This window comes from Haliotis asinina, chromosome 9 (genome assembly GCF_037392515.1).
Source record: "Haliotis asinina isolate JCU_RB_2024 chromosome 9, JCU_Hal_asi_v2, whole genome shotgun sequence".
NCBI lineage: Eukaryota > Metazoa > Mollusca > Gastropoda > Lepetellida > Haliotidae > Haliotis > Haliotis asinina.
This window is the reverse complement of record NC_090288.1, coordinates 43153040-43177982: the sequence shown is the minus strand read 5'-3', so window position 1 is coordinate 43177982 and position 24943 is coordinate 43153040. Positions and strand designations below refer to the sequence as shown.

The 24943-nt window shown below is 38.2% G+C and overlaps 1 protein-coding gene across 3 annotated transcripts in view; it reads left to right on the top strand.

The window, feature by feature from the left end:
• Positions 1 to 237: 237 nt before the first annotated feature.
• Positions 238 to 24943, top strand: part of LOC137295759 (leucine-rich repeats and immunoglobulin-like domains protein 2) — a 45806-nt gene continuing 21100 nt past the window's right edge. For all 3 annotated transcript variants that reach the window (XM_067827296.1, XM_067827295.1, XM_067827294.1), the window contains exons 1-6: positions 238 to 694; positions 3109 to 3177; positions 18603 to 18674; positions 19140 to 19211; positions 22436 to 22573; positions 23700 to 23843. In XM_067827296.1, the coding sequence (XP_067683397.1) occupies positions 504 to 694; positions 3109 to 3177; positions 18603 to 18674; positions 19140 to 19211; positions 22436 to 22573; positions 23700 to 23843 (686 nt within the window). In that variant the 5' untranslated portion in view covers positions 238 to 503. The remainder of the gene's footprint in view (positions 695 to 3108; positions 3178 to 18602; positions 18675 to 19139; positions 19212 to 22435; positions 22574 to 23699; positions 23844 to 24943) is intronic.

Genomic DNA, 24943 nt, shown 5'->3' with positions numbered 1-24943 from the left:
CGCGCGAGAAGTTTGGGGGCCTAACTAAGATTTGAAAGACATCTAAAGTTACGCCTACGACTGTCAAAACAACTCACGACAGAGTAGGTTGGTAGTTTAGATTAAACAAATGATGTCGACACCCCAATCCAAGTGTTTAGGAGGATGGGATTCCATGTGATCGCAGTGTTTTGCATTTCAAACCTCGGGTGTTAATATATGCCGCACGTGACCGCGTCTGGCCAATCAGCGCCGACTAGTTTTCTTTGCGGAATGTATTGAGTGGAAACGTGGGAGTCCTAGCTCATTACTCGATGAGAGTTGAACTGATCAGTACGGCAGAAATTACATCAAGTGTGGACACTATATACTTCCCGTGCGGTGCGCAATGTTGGATATACACGTGTAAGCATGAGTCCTGGGATCCGGGACAGACTTGATGTCCGGTGATCGGGACGCCGATCGCGGACCTCACAACACAGTAGGCTGCGAACCCACAACACTATCAGGCAGGCCAGGCCAATATGGCGGCCATGCCTCGACTGTTTGTGAGTGTTGCTTTTGTTGTTTTGGGGAGTTACATTGTCCAGCATGGAGCTTTTGGAGAAAATGTACTCTGCCCAGGGGCTTGTTCATGCCTGGCCAGAATGGTTGACTGCAGTAAGAAGGGTCTCATCGAGGTGCCGAAGGATTTACCGAGCTGGGTAACGATATTGTAAGTATTTCAAGTCTCTCTGTCTTTCTGCTCGCTTGTACACACTTCTTTCACAAAAACACCCCTGACCGCACGAAATGCGACTGCATAAATACTCTGTAATGAATCCACGCATAGTCCGTCGTGTCTTTGCACTGTTAATACATGTAATAGCCTTCCACGACATGTGTTTTGATACCAATTTTGTTGTGAAGCGGAGGGTGCGTTATAACGAGACGTGACCGGAGACAGGGGTTGTGTGAAGGTATTTGTTGTGTATTCCACCGCTATCTTATCGCCAGAATCTGACAGTTATCCTCAGATCGGTATTGCATTAATATTTTTAACGGACAGGTGGACGGTGCATGTTGCACGAACTCTAGGTAAACATACAACATACTACATGTGCGTTGCTACTAGAAATATACATAGTGTTGCAATGTAAACATCAGTGCTACAATGAATGACCATTGCGTTGTCTTAGGATATGGAGACGTTTTGGAGAGGGAAACGTTCTTAAGTTTTGAGGAAAAAAACAGCGTTTTTACATCAAATTTTTGTGCCATTAAAGAAAGATTAATGTAACATTTTTAAACTGACATCAAAATAGATAAAGATATAAAACCTATCAAAGATCATGTGAAATTTTGAAGTGTGAACCAACAATGTGGTAATGGTGTCTTTATGCTTTAATGGATATGCCTAACTAGCAAACATGAGTTTTGTAAATCACATATGGTGTAAGTAAGAAAAATTTTGAGAGGAAATCAACAGAGTGGGCTTCTGGTGCCTGTTTCTCATGCCTGACAAAGTTTGTATGACTATCCCAGCTGGTATATATGGGGGAAAGCTTGTGGAAACACCCCATACCGCTCGGTACGCACAAAACCATACATATTGACGGAGTACTACACACAGTTTAGATCAGACCCTGCTGCAATTGAACACAAATGCAGGATATTGCCTTGTACACGTGTGAAAGATCTCTGCCTCGATGGAAGGTCATAGAATCTAGCCCAGTGAGGACGTCAATGAGTTTCCACTGTCAATTTTATGAAGAATAACTGTTCTATACTGTGTGTGTTTTTATCTCCTTCGGTAATTGAGGTGTTTATTCCATCTGCTTGGAAAAGCTAATTCGAAAATAATACCTTTGCACATTTTGAAACTTTGGTATAATTATGGATAGTTATACCATATGTAGCTTGCTTGGAGACTTGACAGGAAAAATATCTGGTACCTGGGAAATACATCATGTCAGAGATGGAAAAAATCTCCGACCAGACGAAGAACATGTATGATATGGAACATATTGCCTCCTTCAACCATCAACACACAGAACCAGCATTAAACAGTGTTAACTAAATTACATCAAATAGTGTTAAAAATCAAAATTTTGATGCTAGAGCACTAGAGAGTATTGTTATGCTAGAGCACTGATGTTTGTTGTGTTGTCTACGAACAGTTCGGTCTTGTTATTTATCTTAAGCCAAACAACCCTTCTTTTCCTGTTTCATTTGTAGATGTGAATGCAGCTAGAGATGTTATATAATATGCAAATTATATGATTTTGTCAAATTTCTATTTTCTTGCATTTTGAATTGTGGACACATTCTTCTAAAAATTGTGACAAAACCCCAAAATTTAAATTGAAAATATCAATTTTATTTGTCCCTAGCATCATTGCTTAAGGCAGGAGTGAGTTTCATGAGAAAACCCTGCATTGATTCTGCTTGCTAAAGTGTGAATTTTAAATGTGGTTTTATAGTGGCCTCCTCCTTGTCTTCGCTCTGCACCCTGTAAGAACAAACACAAGTGTTCACGCTCTATCATGGAGGATGGGGGATTAGCCGTGTGTCTTTTGAAGTGTCCAAGTATCAACAGTCTATGACTATTTCAAATAAAAAGAGAATCTGTCCCATTTGTGTGAGAGTGTATGTTTAAGAGGTGGAAACCCCTGCCAGCTTGTCATTATGTGTGGTGACAGTAACCCCCTTCTACACTCGGCCCAGGTGCTAGGTCAAAACACTCACTCACACACTGAAAAAAAATCAAGTTGGGTTCAAATCTCGTCACAATGTCAAAACAGCATTTTGTCGCGAAATGTTACATGCCGCAAATGTGAAAACGTCTCAGTGTGATATCTCAAATCGCACGAATCACACTGTTTTTGTTGGATAAGACAAATTAATAGTCTTTTGTTTTATATGTTATTTTCTCAATAGTTTGATCAGTAAGAATGTCTACAATAGCACGAAGGTAAATTTGACACAACCAAAAGAAAATGTTGACAGAATTGACTGTTTTTGCTTCACACATTGTCTTTTTATGAAGCTCTTTAAGCAGTTTTCATAAAAATACGATTTCAGTGATAATCCTTATGAATCTGAGTTTATTGTAACTGTGTCTTATGAATTTTTCACCTTTTTTTCCAGGGATTTACAATCAAACGCGATAACAACATTGAATCCTGATGACTTCAGGGGATTACGTCTTATAGAATTGTAAGTATATTTCATGTGCTTTCTCTTAACTCCACTCTCATAGCTGAATAAGTCAGGACCCCCCAAAATAAAAAGTCACAAGAATTTGCTCTATGAGATACTTATTGACACTTCCAATTTCATTACATCAGACAGAACATGTTTTCTGAATATTTCAACAAAATATTCCTGTCTAAGCCCAAGTGATGTGAATGCTCATATCTTTCATACTTTAGTAGTGTCGTTTCTTCGCTTTAACGCCCACAATATGGAAAGCCCAACTGATCTTTGAAATTAGCTGTGATTTTACAGCTGCGGTACATTTTACACTCAGCTTCCCTAACCTCAAGTTGTCACATGTGATGTGCTAATTGTTAACTTCAATCACAGTTGGTTTCAATTAAAAATTAACGAGAGTTTTGTCAGGTGGTAAGAGTGTTCACATGACTATTGATGTCACACATCTGGATATAAAGTAATTATCCAATCAAAAAAATCATATTGCATCAACAGAAATATTCAGGAAAAAATTGTATTACCCAACACATTGCTAAATTCTGTGCAATACATTCTTTATTACATAACAATGTTAAACCTCCCTCTCTGCATTTTGTCACAGGCTTAATTCCTTACATACTCAATCAGTATTGTCAATGCTGAATCGGGAGATAATTTTGTGAAGTAGCTTCCATCTTTTCTTTGAGTTCAGCTTGTAACCTTTTCACTTCCAAGTTAGTGGATCTAAATTGGGTTGTTTATTTGTTCAGAATCACAATCTCAGGTCTAGTTCAAGTGAAGATATTTTCCCCAGCTGACAGTTTATTCTTCATTAAGCCACCCAATAGGCAGGGCTTACATAACACCTTTGTTTATTTTCCTTTCCATGCTAAGATGCAAGTGTAGATGTTGCCTGTAAAGTCACCAGACAAAGAAAGGTTGATAAGTGCTCAAATAGAAGATTTAACATTACGTTTCCCAAACTGACATGATGCTATATATTTCACCTGCTTACAAATAACGTAATAATATCAGTTATTTAGGCTGTGCCAAATTATTATAACTTTTTTCTCATGAATAAAGTAGCTGGTGAAATAGCTCTGAAACATTTGAGATGGCCCCTGATGAGAGATGCCCGTATGACCTGATTATTTTGATTGCATATTTGTCCAATTAGTGTATTCTCACCTGGGAGTACCTGAGTTTTGCTGCTGATTAAAGGTGAACAGGTGTTTCTGTAGGTCATTGCTGAGCGTGTAACCGTCAGCTATTTCATTACAAAATACAACAGGAGAAGTAATTAAGCTATTGATTATTTAATTTCACCTTTACACTTCAGGTGTGAATTATTGATTAGTGTCAAGCTTTGAATATGTGTAATTAGTTCGGTCATTGACAAGCAAATGCTTTCAATTTGTCATAATAGATCAAATTCTTTTTAAGCTGAAATATGATTAGAAATATGTGTTTGAATAAATTTTGAATGTTATGTTTTACAAATTAATGATCAAACCATCCTTTGAGTAGAAATAGGATATTAAACAAGTTTTAAATGCTGTACTTTGCAAATTAATCATCAATTACCATCCAGTGAAATATAGGGTCACAGTTTTGTTGTGTCTTCGAAATCAAATCCACCCAGTCATGGAGTGTAGTTAAAGTTTGTAGGTGAAATACCCTTGATTTATTCATAGTGTTTGACAGACAGCTGGGAGGTATCAAAGTTCAAATTTGACAGTCTGTGTGATCGCACAGATGTGAACACACCTTGATGCAAGAAATTATAGACGACAGGGGGTACTCACTGGAGATTACGAGCTATTCAATCCCACCCATGGGATAGCTGCCCTTATCAACCTTCGAACAGATTTGATTACTTCATCAGGAAATTGCTCAAGTGACTAGCATAGCTGATAAGGATTTGTATGTATGGATACGATAATATGTTGCGCATGTAGATGAATACAGATACTATTCTCCTGCCAACTTTTAACTTTAAAGTAGCATGACAATATTTTAATCATCTGCATATTCGTGCAGTTAATTCATAGATGGGTAGTTCTATATTTGTGCTGTTCAATATAGTTATATGAATTAAAAGGTATGATGGTGGAAGTATCCCTTCAATATTAATAGAAAATCAAAATCAAAATAAATACATTGCCATACTTACCAATACTGACACAGTGCATGGTCACAAGAAATCATTCATAAACATATGCCTTTTTTTTTTCTTTGAATATTAACAGTGGTCAACATGTTTTAGAAAGAACTGTTGGTATAACACAGTTGGGGAAAAGTTACATACAAATACAATCAGTCATCATTTTGTTTTCTGTCAATATTTTTAAGAGCTGCTCGATATGCTGGAAAACGAGTCATCCTGTAGGAATTATCGATAAAATTTCATGTTAACATTTAAACCTCACACCCAAAATGTATTGTGTGACTTAACCAGTGTCCAAATGCTTGTGCGAGAATTTCAGTTTTATGACTGTAATCTTAGAAGCATCTTTGCTGGTGACATTTACTGAGTTTCACTAGCAGTTTGTGTGGGGGGCACCTTGCAATTAATGCCAGTTATATAGAGCGCAGGTGTGGTAGGTGGAAGGGCTATAGCTTCCAGTCAAGTCCTGTGATGGGAACAGTCATGCAAGCAGGGGTAACTTGATTACTGCTTGCCCACATTTAGGACAAAATGACACTGAAAACTACACTGTCAATCACATACTTGGTAAGGATTAGTGAAGAAATTGACCATGACTTGCGGATTTTGTTTTTGTTCAAGAGGGAATTAATGTTTTGTCTTTTTTTTTTTTTTCCTTTTTTTAAAATAAGGTTAATGGTATCTATCATGATTTTGTATTACTGCTATCTGTTTTGATATTTTACAATCTTCTGTCGTATATATTTAATCTGGATTATGAAGATTGTTATGGGTCTGAAAAAGGTGATATGACAGAAATATTGATAGCTGTCCTAGTGTTTTCTGATGTCAGACACAATATTGGTTTTAAAATCTTCATACGGAAAACACATTTAATGGCAGTTAGGAGGAAAGAAGCATTTGTTTTGTGATGTTGTTATTGGGAAATGGAAAGTTTAGTGATATCATACATTGAACAAAGGGACATGTTCCCAGACTTGCCCCAGAAGTGATGTCGGTAATGCCATGTGAGGGTACTTTTACTTAATGTCATTGCACAGCTCACTGTGTGATACACTGTTACTGTCCATATGTCAGGAATGTGGTAGAGTATACAGTGTGGTGTCGGTGTCAGGCAACGGTTCATCTGATAGCAATCATTTGTTTCCCCTGCATCATCTGACAAAGAACTTTTCTTGAAGTCGTTCCTATATCTGATAGTGATATCCATACCTCATAATACTTTCCCCACCCATCCCCTTGTGAACCCTTCTTCATATTGTCTTCCATCTTGTCATGAAATAGTTGTCATCCAACACATCAAGAAACCCTTGTCATCCAGCACATCATGAAATTCATCATCCAGCACATCACAAAACCCTTGTCATCCAGCACATCATGAAACTCATCATCCAGCACATCACAAAACCCTTGTCATCCAGCACATCATGAAACCTTGTCATCCAACGCATCATGAAACCATTCTCATATATCATATCGTGAAACCCTTGTCATCTTTCACATGAAACTTGTCATCCATGACATCATTAATCCCTTCTCATCCATCACATCATGAAACCCATGTCATACACACCAGCATGAAACCCTGTTATCAACGTGAAACCCTTGTCATCCACACAAACATGAAACCGTCATCTCCATGAAACCTTTATCCACACAAACATGAATCCTTTTTATCTACACCAACATGAAACCATCTTCCACACCATGAAACCCTTCTCATCCACACCAAAATGAAACTGTCATCCACACTATAAAACCTTTGTCATCCACATCATGAAACCCTTGTCATCCACACCAACACGAAACTCTCACTTACACCATGAAACCCTTGTCATCCCATCCACCCCCACATGAAACAGTCCTCACTTGTCCCTTATGAAGCATGTTTCCACCCAAATCCCAGTCAGAAAGAACTACTTCTACCTTACCCATCATAAAGCTACAAGATTTCCTGTCAATACATCAAACGTGTAATACAAGGATATTTCTCATGGTATAATACTTATAGTAAGTTTCCAATGTAATGCTTTTTTTTTCAAGCATTTCAAACAGAAATATATATAGTGCAAAGCACAGTGGATCTCCTCCTCATTTAGCCCTTGTTAACAAGGTTTGTTTGGTCTGACCCTGTAGACCTGAATGTTATTCTCACTGGTAAATGTTGACTGAAGTTCCGCCAGCTGCCAAATTTCAGTATTCAATGATCAGGGCCTGATTCCCTCCAAGGGGATTCCCTGTAAGGAGATTGGATATCGAAAACAGTCCTTTGAATCATTCCTTCAGTGCAAACTCCTCACAGACACACTGAATGTTTGACGAGGCCATGAGTTGTGAAATAGACACAGGCAAGGAAGTCTATTTCTTGTGAATTCTCCTGGCTTGCTGTCCAGTGATCAATACCTTCATGGTGTTGATAATGTCACTTATTTATTTGCAATCCCTTTGGAGAAGAGCAAACAGACGGTACTGTTTTCAAATTTTTCTTATCAGTTGGACACTCATTAGAACCTGTTTATCCTCAGTCATCAGCTGCAGGCATAGCTCAGTGCTATTTCTGTTCATCAAGAACAAAATTTACACAACAAAACATAGTGATTGTTAATTGCCCATCAGAAAAGTGAGATCTTTATTTGTCAAGTGGAGGTCCTCCGTGAGCATAGTCAGTCTTGTAGGGTCCAGTGGTCAGTCAGATCAACAGGAGCCACAATGGCTTCTTGTCAGACCCTTTCACTCTTAATTCTAAAGAAATCACTGGCAGTCGGACCAGCAAGGGTCACTTTTAGCCGGACATTATTTATTGAGAAATCGGTCTTCATGGTAAGGGGAGCGTCATTTCTGAAGGTATTTGTGAAGGACAGATTCCGTATGAATTGGTTGTTACAATAAACACCACTGGCTCTCACAATACATTGGCCATTAAAATGCGGGTTGGTGTATAGACAGTAGAGTTCAACAATAGACCTTGGAGGCTTGAGCACATCTGTGTTGAATAGGACCAGAAGGAATAGCTAGAAGGGCTGGTTAGGTCTGAGAAGAAAGCATGGTAGCCTGCTCTGACTAAACACTGAATCCAGGTGTCCTGTCCCTTGTTTCATAACAAAACCAGCTTATAGTATCCCCAGCTTTAAGCCTTCTGAAACAGGCGTGGGATTGCTGTTTTCAATAAAGAGCTCTAGAAGAAACCCTCTTGAAAACTAAAGCTGGTGTGAACTCATGAAAGGCCGTCTTTTGACCACATTTCGTGGCAGCAGACGTCACCGTCCTCCATCTTGAATTGTTATACTTTATTTCGACACTAACACTTCAATTTGTCTGAAGACAAACCAACAAAATTTTTACTGGCTAAGGTCCTCTGTGTTGTTCAAATTATAGCTCAATGAGGGATTATTGTGACACCATTGTATTAGATGGTCAGGTGGTCAGCAAACTGTGTTTGTGCTTAAGTATTTTGGTTTGGCACGTTGACATGTTTTATTTGTAGCATACTTAATACCAGTTGTGTGAAGTGGATTTTACAATTCATCAACATCAATGCTTGGACAGTCATAATCTTCACAAATGTTGGTATCCTCCACTTGAATATTGCTAAAACGCATCATAAAACCATGCTCTTCAAAAGTTGGGAATCAAACCTGGATTTCTTTTGTGAAAAACGAGCACTGTAGCCACTAGGCTACCACACAGTCCTGACATGGTTAATGGTGAAAAACTTTTACATGATAATTAACAAATTAACTTCTGAAATAAAGATCCAAGTACTTATAAACCTGTAACAAAACAGGAATGAAATCCCATCATGTTTTAACTACACAGGTGCACATCACTGTATCAGGTTTTACCCATTGTATATTTAGCAAAAGTGTGCAATAGAAAACAAGTTGCTATTAGCCATAAACTAGATGATATGATATCTCCGCCACAAGTTGATACGGGACTGGAATTACCATAATACCCCAACAAACTGTCATCTGTCCAATAATCGGCCTAGCTCCCTTCTTGGAGACATCCTGCTAGGGCCAGTCAGGTGCCATCAAACTGGATACTTACAGGCTTCGCTCACCACAATAGAAACATCCAAATGGCTGACACACCTCAATGGCAGCTGACGAGACTAGACCATGGGGTGGTAGCAGGCAGTTAATGTTTCAGTTTGAGGTCAAACCTGTCTTGAACATTACCCCTGCAATTAGTAGGGTAATTGTTGTGTGATAAGATTTTTGTCTGCAACAGTGATTGTGTTACCTGGTAGTAACTGATTGACAGGCTTGTGTTCTGCATGTCATTGATGGTTTGACTGAGATGGCAATGTTTTGATGGTTTGTGTATAAAGGACTTGACTGACATGAGATTACTTGATTGGCATGGTACAAGGTAGTGTTTAAGTTACAGTTAAATAGTGGTTTAATGCATGCTAGTCTTTGCAAACTCTTGGTCATGTTTTAGTTCAGAAACCAGTGAACACCATTCCCACACATCTTTAGCAAGAGCAATGTTAGGTTGTAGAGATATATCTCTGCTGAAATTTAATAATGACACTTAGGATTCTTCAGATATGTAGAAGGTTTAGCGTGGTTTTTGTTTCATGAAAGTGTAAACTGTTCCTGAAAATAACTATCCATTGAAACATAGTGCATATATAAAATATATAAAAAATAATGTGAATGAAAAACACAGATAAAAAGCTGTGGTAATTACAAAGAGAAAGTGCCATGTTCTCTCTCTCTCACGCATGCACGCACACACATTCACTTAAATCTAGAGGACATGTAAATGTTTAAGATTATTACCAAAATACTTGATGCTGGTATGCTACAAGATTTCCTTGTTCTGCTAATGTAGAGCCAGGCACCAAGTAGTAAAGTATGTCTTGACATTTCCTTAAGCCTTACATAGCCTGTGGTATCAAATCAGTAGAGTGGTTTTCCTGCGCTACAAGTGTGCTTTTTATTGCCCACCAGGAATATTTTTCAACACCTACACTGGCAGGTACAGAGGTAATATTGTCACAATGTCGCCACATTGCTAACAAGTCATAAATTACCATAGCCTTTTTCCAGCCTCCAGACACAGTATTGGCCTCTCAGTACAAGCATGTTTTAGTGTAGTATTTACACTTCACTTCACAATCTTACTTTAACCACAGAGGTGTTCAACATGACAATTATTTATTCTTAACCCTGTGAGCTTCTATTTGTCATGATTCATTTTTTTAATACTCTCTTGGGTTTTTTGTTAATCTTACGTGTTGGCTTTGTTTATAAAGGTCATTGTGGGTACAAATTTCGAGAAATATGTTTTTAGAGATAATTCTCTGATATCTTTGAACCTGTACATGTGTATAATGAGCCATTTTCATGTTAAAAAGTAATTTTTCAAATCATCCAAGTTCTTGGTGTGTTTGTAAATAAGATTATCGTCAAAGGTCTGAATTCATGTAAACCAAACTGAACTGTGCAGATCTTTTAACCCTATTTACTTCCATGCATTATAATTTCTTTAGGTTTAGTGCATGTAACAATTTAAATATTATCCCATATTATTTTTTTTTTGTCTCAGGCCATCAACAGGATAAAGATTTATTTTTCAGTATTTTCACCCGAATTATTTTTCATTTTGAATGTCAAATCAACATTTTCCTGCTATAAATCAAGGTGTGTTGAGGATTGAATGGTCCTGCTTGGGCTTACAAGGGTTAAGGCATGAGCCGGGTGCTTTCTGATAGGCGGTGATAGTTTTGATTTATCTTTGATTTACAGGACATTTTCAAGGAGGTCTGGGTTTCAATGGCTATTGTTTCTTGCTATAAACAACAGGAATAAGAACAGAGGACTTCTTCGGTAGGAACGGGATGTTAAAGAGGGGCTTTCATCTTTTCCTGAACATTTTATGATAAAGATTGATTGTCATTCTCAAGAGATTAGTTCACGTGATTTTTCTTCAAGTGTCATGCAATATTTTATTTTCTGTTGGTATTGATGTAGGTTTAGACTAGTCTATATGTTAAATTTCAAATTCTTTTATTTGTATATTGGCTATGAGGGTGAAGGGTAATGTGCTGCTTGTTGGGACCTGAGGGTAGCAGTTCAGATCTATGTATGTTTAGTCTCTGAATATGAATAATTTTGATTGTAACAAATAAACCCATTTAAAGTGAAAAGGAGCCCCAGGGAGACCAGAGATTCAGAAACCTGAGCATATGGAAATCTAGACTTGCTTCATTTATTTCTTTAGCATTGCAGGAAGGGCTAGGCTTTTGAGAAAATAATATCATTCAGAGACTGTGAGACAGAATAAGGTCCGTGTGGTGTTTTCTGTTCTCAGTGTGTTTTGTGATCATACAAACTGATACAGCCATTGCTACCGTTTTTCATGTTTAATGGCTCGACATTATTCTTCAGAAGAATGATATTGAAGTTAATGAATGAGTGAATGTTTAATGTCAAAGCCAGCCTAAGTTAAATAAGTATGTTTAGTCTACCCTCTAAACAAGCACATTGGCATTATGGATGTTGAAATTGTTAAATCATGGTTGCACAATATGTAAATTTATTTGTCAAATATTGTAGACCCTCAGTGAATCGTGTCTCATTATGGACATTAGACATATTCGACATTTCGTCTCTGGAAAGTGGTCTGGTTTACAAACTTCGATAAATTTTCACCTCCATTTCCCCCGGAATGTTAATCACCAGCCCATACACAGGTGACCCTATCATATTTCCTGGCCACCTTTTCATAGAAACAACTATTACATACGATAATTCCTAGCACCCATTATGGCTGCCGACGTTAACTTCAGGTGCATGCTGGTATAGGCTGGGACAAGTCTCCCTGGATCCGAGCCCTATGCATCAGGGCACTTGGTACATAGTTGCCTGGCTGTGTTGTAGGCCTTGTGTTCAGGGGCTGACATAGTCGACCTGCTATTTGTGATCACACAGGTGGAAGGTACACCTGTGTCTCCATTTCTTCATGTGCTTAGTGTCTGCTCAAGCCTCTGTATCAGTGTCTGCCTGAAGATTGCAAGCCTTTTTTCCACCCCGATTTCTTCTTTTGCATTGTCTGGCTAAATCTGATCTATTAATGGCTTTGTGAGGCCTTCTGCGAGTATGTTGCTCCAAGAAGGGGGATTGCCACGTGCACATATCTTAGTTAATTTTGATCGTAAACAGGTAGTGACACTGCCAAGTGACAGGTATTCGAACTAAAACAGCGGAACACGTAACCCAGACTTCACGTTATCCTGAGACAAACTGTAAGCTGCTGCTCGACCATGAGTGATAAGGGATTGAGGTGACAGGGAGGGTGTGAGTGAGTTGGGCTTTACACCACTGTTAGCAATATTCCAGCAATATCACAGTAGGGGGACCCTGGAAATTGGCTTCATACAATATATCCATGTGAGGAATCAAATCCAGGTCTTCTGCATGACAAGTGAACACTTTAACTACTTGTCTACCCTTGAGGTGACATAAACACTGAACATTACTATGATGTATTTCAAGAAGGTATAATGCGCAGTTGTACGTGTCAAATCATACATTTTCTCATCGATTGGTTACACTGTCATCCAGTCTTAGAAAAGTGTTAAATGTTTACATATTTGAAGAAATTTCAAAATAAATGGCATGAATGAAAATATTTCAGTTGTTGTAAGTTCCTGATCTCATAAACTTGTCTCTGAATCTGATATTTAACTGTTATTCATGTGATATCTGAGAGGATGTATGGCAAATTCCATGAAAAGTAATGAAGATTGTCTGGTGTTTCATAAACATGTACCAAGTTAGCAATACTCATGAAAGAAAAGTTAATGAAATAGAAGTTTGAAACAAAATGTATGATTTTTGTGAGTCATACAAAATAAATCATGTAACTTCTGTTATTTATGCATATGTTTTCTCATAAGGAAAAAAATGCCTGAGGTTTGCCTCGTAAAAAAGCTATAAACTCTGAAGGATGGGATATTTTAAGTTGTTTATGGTGACACCAGTAGAAGTTTCTGTCGAAAACTCTATTCCTTTGAGGAGAACTTTTCTTACTGCTCTCCTTTTTATATACAATATTAAGAATCCTTCTCATACTCATAACAAATGAACACTTAGTAATATTCCAGCAATGGTACATTTGGGACTCCAAAATCCATCTGGGAATTGAACCCAGACTCTGATATGATAAGCCACCACTTTGACCACTAGGCCACTTCTCTATCCTATCAATTACAGCAGTTTGTAAAATCGTAGTATGTATTTGTATGTATTTGTTTCTACTGTTTTGGGTCAGATATCCAAAACGGACCAATAGTGTTATCTGGTTAGTCGCCTGGATTACCAGACTTAACTCAACTGAGAAAGGGTTACCCTGACAACAACATATGTTGCATTTAGCAAGTGATCATCAGTGCAGTTTCTGGAAAGGGACGAAAGTTTGCTTGCTTGCGTTGATTATATTTTCTTCTCATAATTGTTTTCGGTAAGGTTTTATGGTTTTCTACTATGTGAATAGACTGGATGCAAGTCAATGTTATCATGTCATATTCATTTGGTTTTCTCTGTTTAGTGTGATAGATAGTAGCATATATACTGGCGTCTCCTATTCTCGCAGTACTTGAGGATATCGGCTGAAAAAATAATACATACAGTTCTTTTCGTGTGTATGCTTGTTTTTAAATGAAGAGATTCCCCCTCTAACATCTGCATCTATCAACTGCTTGATCCATCAGGTGTATTATCGCACTTGAGCTTGATGAAAAACATGGTCGTCCACCACAGACTTTTCGAGGCGTCTCCCATTCTCGTGGCATAGCGAGAAAGTAGCGTTATTAGGTGTAATAAAGAAGGGGAATCTTATCAGAAAGGGCAGGTAAAAGTTATGAATTTTCCATGTTGTTTAAAACTCATGAATATTCGTTACATTGCAGAATTTCGATAATTCACAGACTTGGTCAACTTCTTACTGGTCAATGATGTAAACAGCCGCGAAGTATCACGCATTGACGATGTGTTTACTGCCAGAATAGGAAACCCGCGAGAATAGGAACAGGCCTTATATACCAATTGTGCAGAATGATGTTGATCATTGGATTGTCTGGTCCAGACTCGATTATTAACAGACTGCTTCCATATGGCTGGAATATTGTTGAGAGCAGTATTAATTAACCAACATAATAAGATGGTAGCACTCGCAGTCGGAAGGATGGCTACTTTCAACTAGTCTTGTCATCTCTTCTCATGCATCCTTTTATTATTATTTTTCTGTTCAAGTATGTTTTTGTTTTCAATAAGTGATCTTCATTTACACAACCAATTCCACCATGGACATAGTCAACATGTAGAGATAGGATTCAAATGATTACTAATGAGTTACCATGGAAACACAAGTTTTCTTAAACTTTTCATTTCCAAGTGATTGTGTAAGCGGTTTGTGATCAAAGGGTGGAATTCCTTTCTTGCATTGACGGTCTCAATGTGTCGGACGACCGCCTAATGCCATGATATCGCAGGGTCGGCCATGTTTGTTTTTGATCAGTGAGCGACGCCAGGGAAGTACTGTGATCTCGACCAGTACCTGCGCACGGCTAACTCAGCTTTGATTTGTTCATGTGATAATTGGCAAGCTCTGAATCGGGATTAACGCTTTTCGCATCCAGTTCTTGATTTCCACCACTGCTCGTGGTCTTTAATCAGGTCTGAATTTACTAGTGCAGCCTCCATGATTAATGGAACTTAGGAGGAAATGGCCAGGTTTGTTGGACTTGGTCCTTAAACTGGCTTTGTTATGTATTTAAAAGCATTGGTGGTGAATCGAAGCACTATTTTGAGTTATCAATTCTTTACTGATGTCTCCTGGAACTTTAGAACAAGAAAAATGAGCTTGGACACCTCTGGATAATAATATTATAAAGAAATTCTTAAAATTCTGTTTGAGTAGCATTGATTGGTGGCATGACAGATTTACATTTACATGTTAGTCCTGAACATATGTTGAAGACATGTCAAAATAAGTGACAGGAATGTGAAGGGTTGTGGACCATCAGCTGGATGAGCAAACACTTGAACCACAGGGCTCCTATGCCACCCACCACCCCTGAAAATATGAGAATTATTTAGCTGATGTTTGATAGGGGTAACTGTTAGGACTGAATAGGTGACATGTGATTCTTTGTATCTTCTTGGTATTATCTAGTATTGCAGCAATTTAGCTGCCGCAATATTTGATATGTTTTTGGTGACATATGCCTTCTCAGGTCATCTTAACTAGCTTTTTCAGGTGCTGGACCTTTACAGTAACTGAGGTTATATCTGCAGATATCGAATTCAGTATAGGTGCATGAATGTGGGAACATTGTTGAGTAACCTTGATGAGTTTTATTGGCGCTGTTTGTGGAGCTTGGGTTAATGTCAGTAGATTGTGAAATCACAGACTTAAATGAATATGACAGGACATGTTAGGCGATTTTTATGGTACTGGTTCAGTAAAACCAACTGGGTTCCCTGTCTGCAGATTGTAAAGTCAGCATGAAGCTCTGAATATATGCTGGCTGGCTGTATTAGCATTTGTAATGATGGTCCAGTTCATTTTGTGACCAATGTGAAAGTTGTGAAATCAGCATGGCTGGATCAGCAGACGTGTGAAGCTGCTTGAAGGATAACAAGAATATATGGAGTGCACAACAAATGAGAAAGAAGCTGCAATGCAATGCATAGGCTGAGTTGTTATGGTGGCCATTTGTGTGGACGGCCTGGAGAGTGAGGTTTATGGCGATGGGTGTTATATAGGGGAACAGTTGGGGGGAAGACAATTTCACTGGAGCTTTAAAGAGAGCTTGTCAATGACAGTGATGTGAGAAGTACACGGTGTGACAGCACACAATCAGATGCTATTGTCACACATACAGGCTCCGCACAGGGTTACAGGTTTCGGTAACTTAGCTCAGAGAGGTCGCCAGTCTACATCTACTCGCTGTATGCATGAACTGTTTTGGAGCAATAAATTTTAATTGTTTTATTGTATGGGGATACATGTTAGAGTTTTTTTTTTAAAAAGGCAGTTATTTTGCTTTGATCTGGCATGGGAGCTGTGCAGGCATTGATAGGTAATGAGATTTCAGCATTAGAATGTCAAGATGTAAAGGATGATTTAAGTAGTCTTGTTCAGAGAAATGTTCATCCTAGGTTGTATTAATAGTTGTTCAATACACAGCTTGTCATTAAATTTTGACTTTCAGTGGTGTGATAATTTTCAGTAGGATATGGGTATTTCTTATTTGAATTTTGGAGGGATTGATTTGTGAAGAGAGGATTCACCACAGCTGATGTACGATCAGTGATGGCCATGCATGAAAACAATATCAATACATTCTATGCCAAGAAAAAGATTGTACACTAGTTTACACTCTTTACAAACAACACTTTATAATGTCCCCTTTTTTTCATCCTGGCATCCACTCTGTAACACTGCCTGCAATTATTGACACTTACATGTTCGTTTTTGTCACTTACTTTCTTGCTGTGTGAAGAGGTGGGCAGGGGAGATAATGCTGTGCTTTCTGTTCATATTTATGACATGTCGAAACAGTTTTGGTGTTTTATCAGGAATAATCTGCCCTGTAACAATTACCGTTAACATAAAAGAGTTGATGGAGAAAGTTATCGCCAGTTGTTAGGTGAATAATACTGACAGTCGAAAAAACATTGGCTGTTGTATCCACGCGCAGCTTGTATTTGCATCGTAAAATCTTTCTGGTTGAATTCGTCAATAGCCCCAAAAAATATAATTTGAATTGTTGAGTGCACAACTGTTTTCTTTAGATATTTCTTTGTGGTTTGAATTCACAGCGAATGTTTACTTTCAGTGTTAAACTTCTTTCTTAGAATATTGACAGGAGAAGAATTATTTCAACATAATTTTAAATTTACAAATATGTGTTGTCACCAGGTTATCAGCTAAATTCTGGCGCTAAAATTATATCCTGTTTTGTTTCTACTGACACAGGTACGTAAACATTATCAGAGGCAGCCAAATAATTTATACAACAGATATCAATTTCTCATGTGTTCATCACAAACTGCTGACATTTATAACTATAGCCGGAATTGAAGTTTCAGCATGGACATCTCTGTCAATTGAAAGGTTAAAAATGGGGTTATAATTATTAATTAATACACGTAAGGCGAGGTGATATGATAAGTTAACAAGGGGATTTCTGTCTTATCAGCTCATCTAAAGTAGCAAGCACAAGCATAGGTACTAGAGAGTTGCACCATACAAGTCGTTCTTCACAGATTGGTTTTGTCTCTCTGTTTACACAGTGATAAAGTTGTGCAACCTTACCCCCAGCCTGTGGCAAATGTCTATTTATCAGCTTCAAGTCTTTCTCCGCCAACCAGTGACATGTTGTTGTCCAATAATACAGGTTTGGGGCCCCAGTGGAGTAGGAAGGTCAGATGACATGGATATGTAATAATGGGTATCAGATACCCTGGCTGGCTTAAAGGCTTTGGTTGTTACAAATAGTTTGACAAAACAAACCCATTTTGGGGTAAACTCAAGCATGCGTGCTCATAGTGTGGTATTTAACATAGAAATTAATGGCAGAAAAACTTTTGTTTGGTGATAAATGTTTGCAAAGTTTTCAATATGGGTGACAATAATGCTTACAGACATGCTACAAAAAATCCAAGGTATTGCAACCAGGTTAAGAGTGGTGTTCCACTTTGGGTGTTATCCACCCCAAAATCCCCTCCGCACTGTCCGTCCAGGTCTTTCATTTCCTGGATGAAATTACCCAGTTTCAGAATTTATGTTCCGATAATGCTCCAGCAAGTGTCTGGCATCAGGAAACTAGTGATTTATGGGAACAATTCCTGTGGAAATAAAACGATGCTTTTTCGTAATTGTTACCTTTAACAATGTTGCCAAGAATTAAATTTGTGATTTTACATTAATTTACTTTTTTGAATTACTACATTTTGGTTTTTTTGTTGTCACTACAGTTATTTTGACATCACCAACTGGCTGGGAAGAGATTTATTTTGATGTGTGACCTGATACATATTTCTTTAAAAACATTCATGATGTAAAACCTGCATCCTTTTGAGCTTATCCAAAAAATCAAATCATAAATATTTGTAGGGATATTGTTCTAAAATTATCATAACCAGAAATCTTTTAAAAAATAAATAAGTATTTAATCCATTTTGTTCAATATATTAATGTGCAATTCATACAAGTTTTCATACATGTACAATGCACTAATAGACTAATTCTTCCTTTTCAGAGACCTCAGCAACAATGACATCAAGTTTATAAACAACACCGTCTTGCACAATCTATCGTCTCTTCAAATTCTGTAAGTATAGCTTCTATTTACAGTGCTTTTACATGAAATGTCCTTTATCTACTTAAAAAGAAGAAAGTCCATTTCTGTAAAACAAATACACATTTCGAGCTGCAAGTCTTAGTGGGCTAAGTAAGAGTTCAACATCTGTTAATTTCTTCAACTAGATATGGAAATTTCTCTTTCCAATCAGCATTGGAGCATCTTTGTTGTGCTCCTGTTTTTGGGAAGTATTGATTTGTAATGTTTAACCAGAGTATTGTTTGGGAGAAGTTAATCTAATTGGTATTATTAGCGGACAGAATAGATCTCTAAAAGCTTTTGGATAAAATTGAAATGTCTTGACTTGTAACTGGGTTGACATTGTAGTTGCTATGCAAATGGCTACTTCTGGGGATTTTATTTTGGTTGCTTTTCAGTTATTTGTGTTTTTTGAGCTTGATAAAATGTCAAAACATCGTTTATGTTCTGTTCCAGAAAACTCAACTACAATAAACTAACGGAGGTTCCTGTGATGTCTGCAAATTCAAGTCTAACAGAATTATCATTGTAAGTATCACAGTTGGAAAGTGACTCAGATGTATGAGTATTAAGATTGGTTAATCCAGGCATTGTAATATCAGTTTAGTTCCAATGCATACCAAACTGAATTAATGCTGGCCGTAAAGTATTGTGACAAATCACCGGAACTTTGTCCCAATTTCCCTGATCTAATGATTCATGGTGAAGAAGGGCTTACATGCAGCAAATCAAAGACAATTCCTGCTGCTTTCTAGACTGTGTTACCTGGATGGTTAACGATGTCTATACCTGACAGGTGCGTGGACAGGTATGGGGGACCCTCAGTGGCGACGCCAGGACCGTCACAGATTGGCCCCCTGCCACAGTCACTATGGTACCAGGTTTAACTCACTAACACCTCAGTCATACTTGTAGATAAATTTCACCTTGGTTGTGATAAATGCTTCTCTGGCTTCTAGAGGACCGCTTGTTAAGTCAGATAACTCTGACCTCTGGTCGGTTGGCAGAGATAGCGCACACTTTTTTCCAAACTACATGAGAGTTTAGCACGCTCAACGTGCTTCCTAAGGCCTCAGTTTTAGCACTTGGGATTTGGGCAATACCAGCTCCGATAATTTATTAAGCTTTATATTTGCTGCATGCTGTTGTGAGGATGCGATGGCAGTTATTAATACTGCTCTGACGTGTACTCCTTGTATTGGACTGAAGGAATTACAACTTGAATCACAGTGCCGATCAAACCTCAGATTATGAGATTGCAGATCTCAAAACACTTCCTGACAAATTCAACCATTAGGACATTTCTCACCTATTCGCTCTCAAAGATTAAGACATTTTTGGATTGTTGAATCATTTAGACAGCATACCCGTGACATTTGATGGGGCAACTTGCAACAATATTTGCTCACTGCTCTCTGCTTCACCTAATCATAGCCTTACAAAACTCACTCCCAGATATTCTTTCTTGGGATTATTTGTCCAGCCCCTGCTGCAGATGAAAAACGCCATGTGAAAATTTCAGAAATTACGGAATTATCTGAGTTGTATCACATATTGAGGCCAAGCAGGGCCAGGTGTGAACCCCTCGCTGATGCTTTGTTTAAAGATGCCAAAACACAGCAGCAGTACAGACAGGGGGGACAAGTATTAAAGATGGAGAGGGAGCACAAGGCAAGCTTCGGGATGGGGTGGGGGAGCTCAGGGCCAGAGTCAAGATGGGGGGAGGCGTCAGGGTGAACTCTTGCATCTGTCAAAATACACTACTGTATTTTGGGTAGTGGGCCAGGAAGACCCAGCCTCCTAGTCATGGTGTTCTCTCCCTAAACACAGATTGTGTTGCGGTGTTAACACACTTTTTTCACTTGACACATCGAAGTTGTAAAACACATTCCCCCTGAATTTCTCATCTGTCCATATCCTTCTCTTTCAAGAATAATGAGAAGTGGTTTAGGATTTGTTCAGTGACTGTAGAACCGTTCTTAGTGCTGAAGGAAATGGTTTTCACATTGATGAACTTCTGTCTTTGAGTATGGTGCTAATTAGTGCAGAGAGTTAACTAAATATGTTGGTGAAGCTCTTCATAAGGGATTTTGAGAAGAAAGAGACTTTTAAAATAAATTGTGTGAACAAATAATCAGGAATTCCTGATAGTTGACTGGTTGGAAGGAAGAAGAGACTTATTTATCTTTGTTAATATGTTTTTGGTGGTTATTTCTTTATAAAATTGAAAATATGTTTTGAGAAAGGCTCAAGTGTTATGATTGAAATATTGAAAATTTATGTTGTAGGGTTTACATTACAAAAAATGATTTAAATTGTTAAAAAGATTCTGGAAAATGTAATCATTGTTTTGACGATAAATGTTTACAATATTTAAAATCTGTATTCAGAAATGGTCAAATGTTACGATAGTCTTCAAACATGTTAAACAGGTCCTGGATCAACTCATTTTGATTCTTACATGCTCATTCTTAGTGAAATTTCGGCTATGTTTGATTCCCCAAGCTGTTGATAGTTATGTAAGTAGTTGCATATGCTTCTCCTGATATCTTGGCAATATGTTCCATATGTTGTTGATAATACATGCTCCTGATTGCATATGTTGCTAATTATCACGGGTTGTGTCTGCGTACAGGGTACTATTCGCAAACATGTTCCTTCTGAACAGCTGATTAACACTTCCCACTATTTAGGGCTTGTATATGGAGTACAAGGTACGCATGCTGTTTCTCTATGACAAGGGGATGGGTAGTCTAGTGGTTAAAGGATTCACTTGTCATGCTGAAGATCTGGGTTCGATCCCCATATGAGTACAATGTGTGAAGCCCATTCTGGTATCCTCTGCCATGATATTGCTGGAATGTTGATAAAAGCAGCGTAGAATCCAATTCACTCACTACATGTTGAAACTTACACTGAAGTGATGTTTCGGGAGACTTGGCCAATGGTTTGTGATCAGAAGCCAGGTCTGTACTATAATTGATTCTGTCAGTGTAGAGCAGTTGGTTGATGGTTCAATCCCAGGGTGTGTTTCACCTGCAAATGTTTATTTTAGCTTGGTAGATGGTTTATGATAAAATAGACCAGATCTATGGTGTAAGGGATAGTGTCAACCGAGAGTAGTCCTTGGTTCGATCTCATTTGCATTATACCAACATACATTTAACTATGTTTCTTGCTGTTACAAACTGTACAAACTGCTATAGACTTCACTAACCCTGCACATTAATCTGAAATATCAAGCCCCTTTACAGGGTATTACGATAATTTTTCATTATAACCTGAGATAATGATAGTTGAATTAGTACTGTTCAGAACATCATATTATACATTTGTCAAAAGGTAATAATGTAAATAACCGGTGAAGGTTCGAGGTAGAATAGGCCTTCAGCAACCCTTGGACCCGTGAAGGTCCCGGGGTAGAATAGGCCTTCAGCAATCCATGAAGGTCCCGGGGTAGAATAGGCCTTCAGCAACCCATGAAGGTCCGGGGTAGAATAGGCCTTCAGCAACCCATGCTTGCCATAAAAGGTGACTATGCTTGTTGTAAAAGGTGACTAACAGGATCGGGTGGTCAGGCTCGCTGACTTGGTTGACACGTCATTGGTTCCCAATTGCTCATGATGTTGATCACTGGATTGTCTGGTGCAGACTTGATTATTTACAGACCACTACCATATAGCTAGAATATTTAAAAATTAACTCATTCACTCACTCCCTCACAATATGAACACATTTTTGTTTATCTTCAGAAACCACAATGCCATCAACACTCTGAACCCAGAGGCATTCCAGTCAATGCCTAACTTGAAGACACTGGAGTTAAATTACAATGAAATTATGGACTTACCTCTGGGGACATTTCCTGCCAAGTCAAAGCTTGAAAAACTGTAAGTATGATGGATACGAATAATCGAAATAGTGATTATTGCCGAACAGTGATAACTTACTACTGTTTACACACAGAGGGTGGAGTAGCCGGGTGCTAAAATCAGTGGCTTGTCACACTGAAAACCTGGGTTCAATTCCCTACATAGGTACAATGTATGGTATCCCCTGCCTTGCTGGAATATTGTTAAAGCGATGTAAGTCCTTATTCACTCAAATACGGACTGTTTGAGTCAACATCTGGCATGATATGGCTGGAATATTACTGAAAGTGGTGTAAAATTAGCTCCACTTTACAAAATAGGACACTGGTAAGGTGTTCACCTGCGTTGTCACGTTTGATTCCCCTCTAAGGTACAGTGTCTGGAGCACATGTCTGATGTCCCCTGCCATGATATTGTAGGAATATTTCTAAATGGAGTATAAATCCAAACTCACTCTGTAACATGACGGCCTAGAGGTTAAATCTTTCGCTTGTCCCTGGTTTGATTTTCTGCATGGGTACAGTGTGTGGAGTGTGTTTCTAGTGTCACCTGCCATGATATTGCTGTATATTGCTGAAAGCAGTGTGAAACCATGTTTGCTTGCTCGCTGTCTAGTGACCGTAAAAGCCTTAATTCTTTTGTATCCCCTTACCCCTGGCTAACTGCCACTGTTATAGACGAAAAAAATCAGATCGCCGGATGTCAAGAAAATGCATGATCGTGTCAAATGATGCTTGTAGATAATCTTGATATTTTCATTACATAACTTTACACAGAAGTAAACTGAGATATATTGTTTATGAGTAGTTGCTAGGGAGGCCTTGACAATGTAGTATTTGACATGCAGATAAATGTTTCCCTGATATTGTAACCGAATATCACAGGTGAACATTAAGAGTCTGCAGAATGAAGGGTTCTTCTCCATTTGCCAGAAAGTTGAGTTTAAAGTCATGACCTAATATGGGCGAAGTTTTTTGAAAGAAATGAGTAACATTAACTTACGATGCACTTTGTATGTACTCTTTTCGTTGTTATGATGTGATATTACAAACAAGGCAGTTTCTCTCAGTGTGTTTTCTTTATTTACTCACTTCCTCCCTCACTCACTCACTCAGTAGAGTTATTCCCGGTCCGTTTCTTCCAGGTTTTTAAACAATAATCGTATAGTGAGCCTGGAGCTGGGATCCTTTGTGAATGTCACCTCTCTGGAATGGCTGAAGCTCAACAAGAACAAGCTCATGGAAATCCAGAAGCACCAGTTTGTCAATCTGACAAACCTCAAAACTCTGTAAGTACTAGACTGCCTTTCCCTTTGTATCAGAAACCACTGTATTATTTAAACCCATGCTGTGCCCAGGTCTGGGTTCAAAACCCCAGCAGCTACTTAACAAACCCTCAACTCCTGTTATATTTTCACAAGATTCGGAAACAACACCTTTCATTGATGGCTCTGATGGTAATGGGGTTTTTGACCTGATACACAGCAGCAAACAAACCCTGCACACAGTGTTCCACACACCACATCATGTAATGATGTAATTAATGAAGACATAGTAGGTAATCCAATGGGAATGCTACCATCTTCTCCACTTTTCACTACAATGTGTGAAGCTCATTTCTGGTATCCCCCTCCATGATATTGCTGGTATATTGCTAAAAACAGCATGAAAATAAACTCGATGACTCTCCACTCTTCAGTCTGGGTTCTAATCTCCAAACCCGTCATACCTGTCTGAAAGATGTTAATGTCAGGAAAATAAGAATAAATCCTTGCACATTTAGTTCGACAACTTTGAGCATTGGAGACTTTTATCATTGTAAGGCTATATATTCAAGCATTGAACAATTTATGTTAAGGTCTGTTGTTTTAAATAATGATATGTACATGGAAGTTTAAAATGTCAGATAAACTCTCACCAACCATTCAGATCATTCTCTAAAAGGTAATTCCTACTGTTCTCTCTTAGATTGTGCTGAAAGAAACTCCAATCTTTGGTTTTGAAAAATACATGTTGATAAAAGTGTTTTTAAAAATGCCTGTAAATTTTTTGGTGCAGTCTCGAAATATTCCTTCACTAATCGGTCATGGCACTATTTTTCTTTGCGATTTGAACGCTGCTCAGCACAAAACAAACAGAGGTTTACCAAATTGGAGATGTTTTCCTGAAAACTTAATTGTATCTTGAAGCCATGACACGATGCGATTTGTTTTTATTTTGTTAACTTTGTAAACAGAGATGAAAAACCCATTTGATCTTGATCAATGTTAACATATTTCACAAACGTTCGTCAACCCCCAAATTTGCAGTACTTTTTCAAACAGTTGTGTTTCTAACAAGCATACTCTGTCTTCAGTAACAGGTACTCTTTCACAATCGATAGGTTCTC